This window comes from Sus scrofa, chromosome 7 (assembly GCF_054392235.1).
Source record: "Sus scrofa isolate SSC_HxYL_T2T_F1_AM1 chromosome 7, Sscrofa_HxYL_maternal_Yorkshire_Landrace_v2.0, whole genome shotgun sequence".
NCBI classification, from domain to species: domain Eukaryota; kingdom Metazoa; phylum Chordata; class Mammalia; order Artiodactyla; family Suidae; genus Sus; species Sus scrofa.
Genome location: NC_139389.1, coordinates 26,664,336 through 26,666,271, shown reverse-complemented (window position 1 = coordinate 26,666,271; position 1,936 = coordinate 26,664,336). Strand labels below are relative to the sequence as shown.

Genomic DNA, 1,936 nt, shown 5'->3' with positions numbered 1-1,936 from the left:
TCAGCAAAAGAGGTAGGCTTTTCTTCTTTTAACAACCCTTTGTAGAGCTGCCTTCATGGCTTTGTTTCTCAGGCTGTAGATCATCGGATTAAGTGTGGGAGGCAGAACAGTATAAAAAAGAGTAAGCGAAAAGTCTAATGCAATTGGAGAGTCAGAATGTGGCTTCAGAAACTCAAAGGCACCAGTAGAGAGAAACAGTGTGACCACAGCTAGATGGGGGAGGCAAGTGGCAAAGGCCTTGGCTCTCCCCTCGGCAGATGGGATCCTCAGCACAGTAGAGAATATGCATGTGTAGGAGAAGCCAATGAAGAGGAAGCAAAGAAGTATCATCAAGGACACGAAGCCCGTGACCCCAAGCTCACTGACATACTCATCAGAACAGGCGAGTTTTAGGAGCTGGGGAACCTCACAGAAGAACTGGTGGATGACGTTGGCACCACAGAAGTGGATGGAGAAAGTAGCAGATGTGTGCATAACTCCAGAGATGACCCCACTGATCCAGACGGCTAGGATTCCGTGAATACAGGTGTTGACATTCATGATGATTTCATAGCGCAGGGGAAAGCAGATGGCCACGTAGCGATCGTAGGACATCACTGTGAGCATGGCCAGCTCAGCAGATGCACAGAGAGTGAAAGCCAGACATTGCAGTATGCATTCCCAGAGGGAAATACTGCTAGTATGCCTGAAAGAGTTACAAATGGACCTTGGTACCGTCACAGAGATATAGCATATATCTAAGAAGGAAAGATGTTTGAGGAAGAAATACATAGGGGAGTAGAGACTGTCATCCATGGAAGTTGCAGCGATAATGAGTGTGTTGCCAGTTAAAGCCACTAAGTATAAGACTAAGAACAGAGAGGCCCATAAGATTTCTAGCTCAGGCTTGGCAGAAAATCCCATGAGAAGAAACCCACTCACTGTAGTGAAATTAGCCATGTTTCTTCTCAGTTTCCAAGAAGGATGCTGACTGCAAGACAAAATTGAAACCAATAGAAATTAAGCTTTGTTATTTAGCAATATAATCCACTTACTCAGGGATGTTAAGGCAGGAAGGCAGGATCACTAGTACATCACTGTAAATGCTATGTAGCTTTGTATACTAATAATTATATTGAACAATTTTAAGTACTCTGGTTTAAGCATAAGAATTAAGTGAAGTAGATTATGAATTTTAATGTCATCCATTCAGGCAAAGGGAAGAAAATATTTTATTATTGGGAAATAATAGTGCATCATAATTTTATGTACACTAAAATTTTCACCATGTTCAGACACAAACTCATATTTATAAATAAGTATTTGATGTGACTATTCTTTCTCATTAGTTATTATATCTATTTGTACCACCATCAACTGATTATTAAATTGCAATTTTTTAGTTTCATTTCATGTAGGAGAGAACAAATTCTCAATGCTTTTTTAAAGAATTCCTTGAGGAGTTCCCGTCGTGGTGCAGTGGTTAACGAATCCGACTAGGAACCATGCAGTTGTGGGTTCAGTCCCTGCCCTTGCTCAGTGGGTTAATGATCTGGTGTTGCGGTGAGCTGTGGTGTAGGTTGCAGATGTGGCTCAGATCCCACGTTGCTGTGGCTCTGGCGTAGGCCAGTGGCTACAGCTCTCATTCGACCCCTAGCCTGGGAACCTCCATATGCCTCGGGAGCGGCCCAAGAAATGGCAAAAAGACAAAAAAAAAAAAAAAAAAAAAAAAAAACACAAAAAAACCCAAAGAATTCCTTGAAAAAATAAGTAATACTAAAAATGAAAAGCACATTTTTATTATTTTCTTATTTGCATTATGATATACAAATGATCGTTACCTTCAACATAAAATACCACATAAATTGATCCAAAAAATTTGAACTTCCTATTAGCAAATGGGAAAAGGCCAGAGTCTTTCTGGTACAATGTTTAAAAGGAAATAAAAGATTGATAA

General features: G+C 40.3%; 1 protein-coding gene across 1 annotated transcript; it reads right to left on the bottom strand.

Moving 5' to 3' along the window:
• LOC146401456 (olfactory receptor 14J1-like) lies at positions 1–939 on the bottom strand. Its single transcript, XM_084970531.1, has one exon. It carries the CDS (start codon positions 937–939, stop codon positions 1–3), a length of 939 nt encoding a protein of 312 aa, XP_084826657.1.
• Positions 940–1,936: the final 997 nt, after the last annotated feature.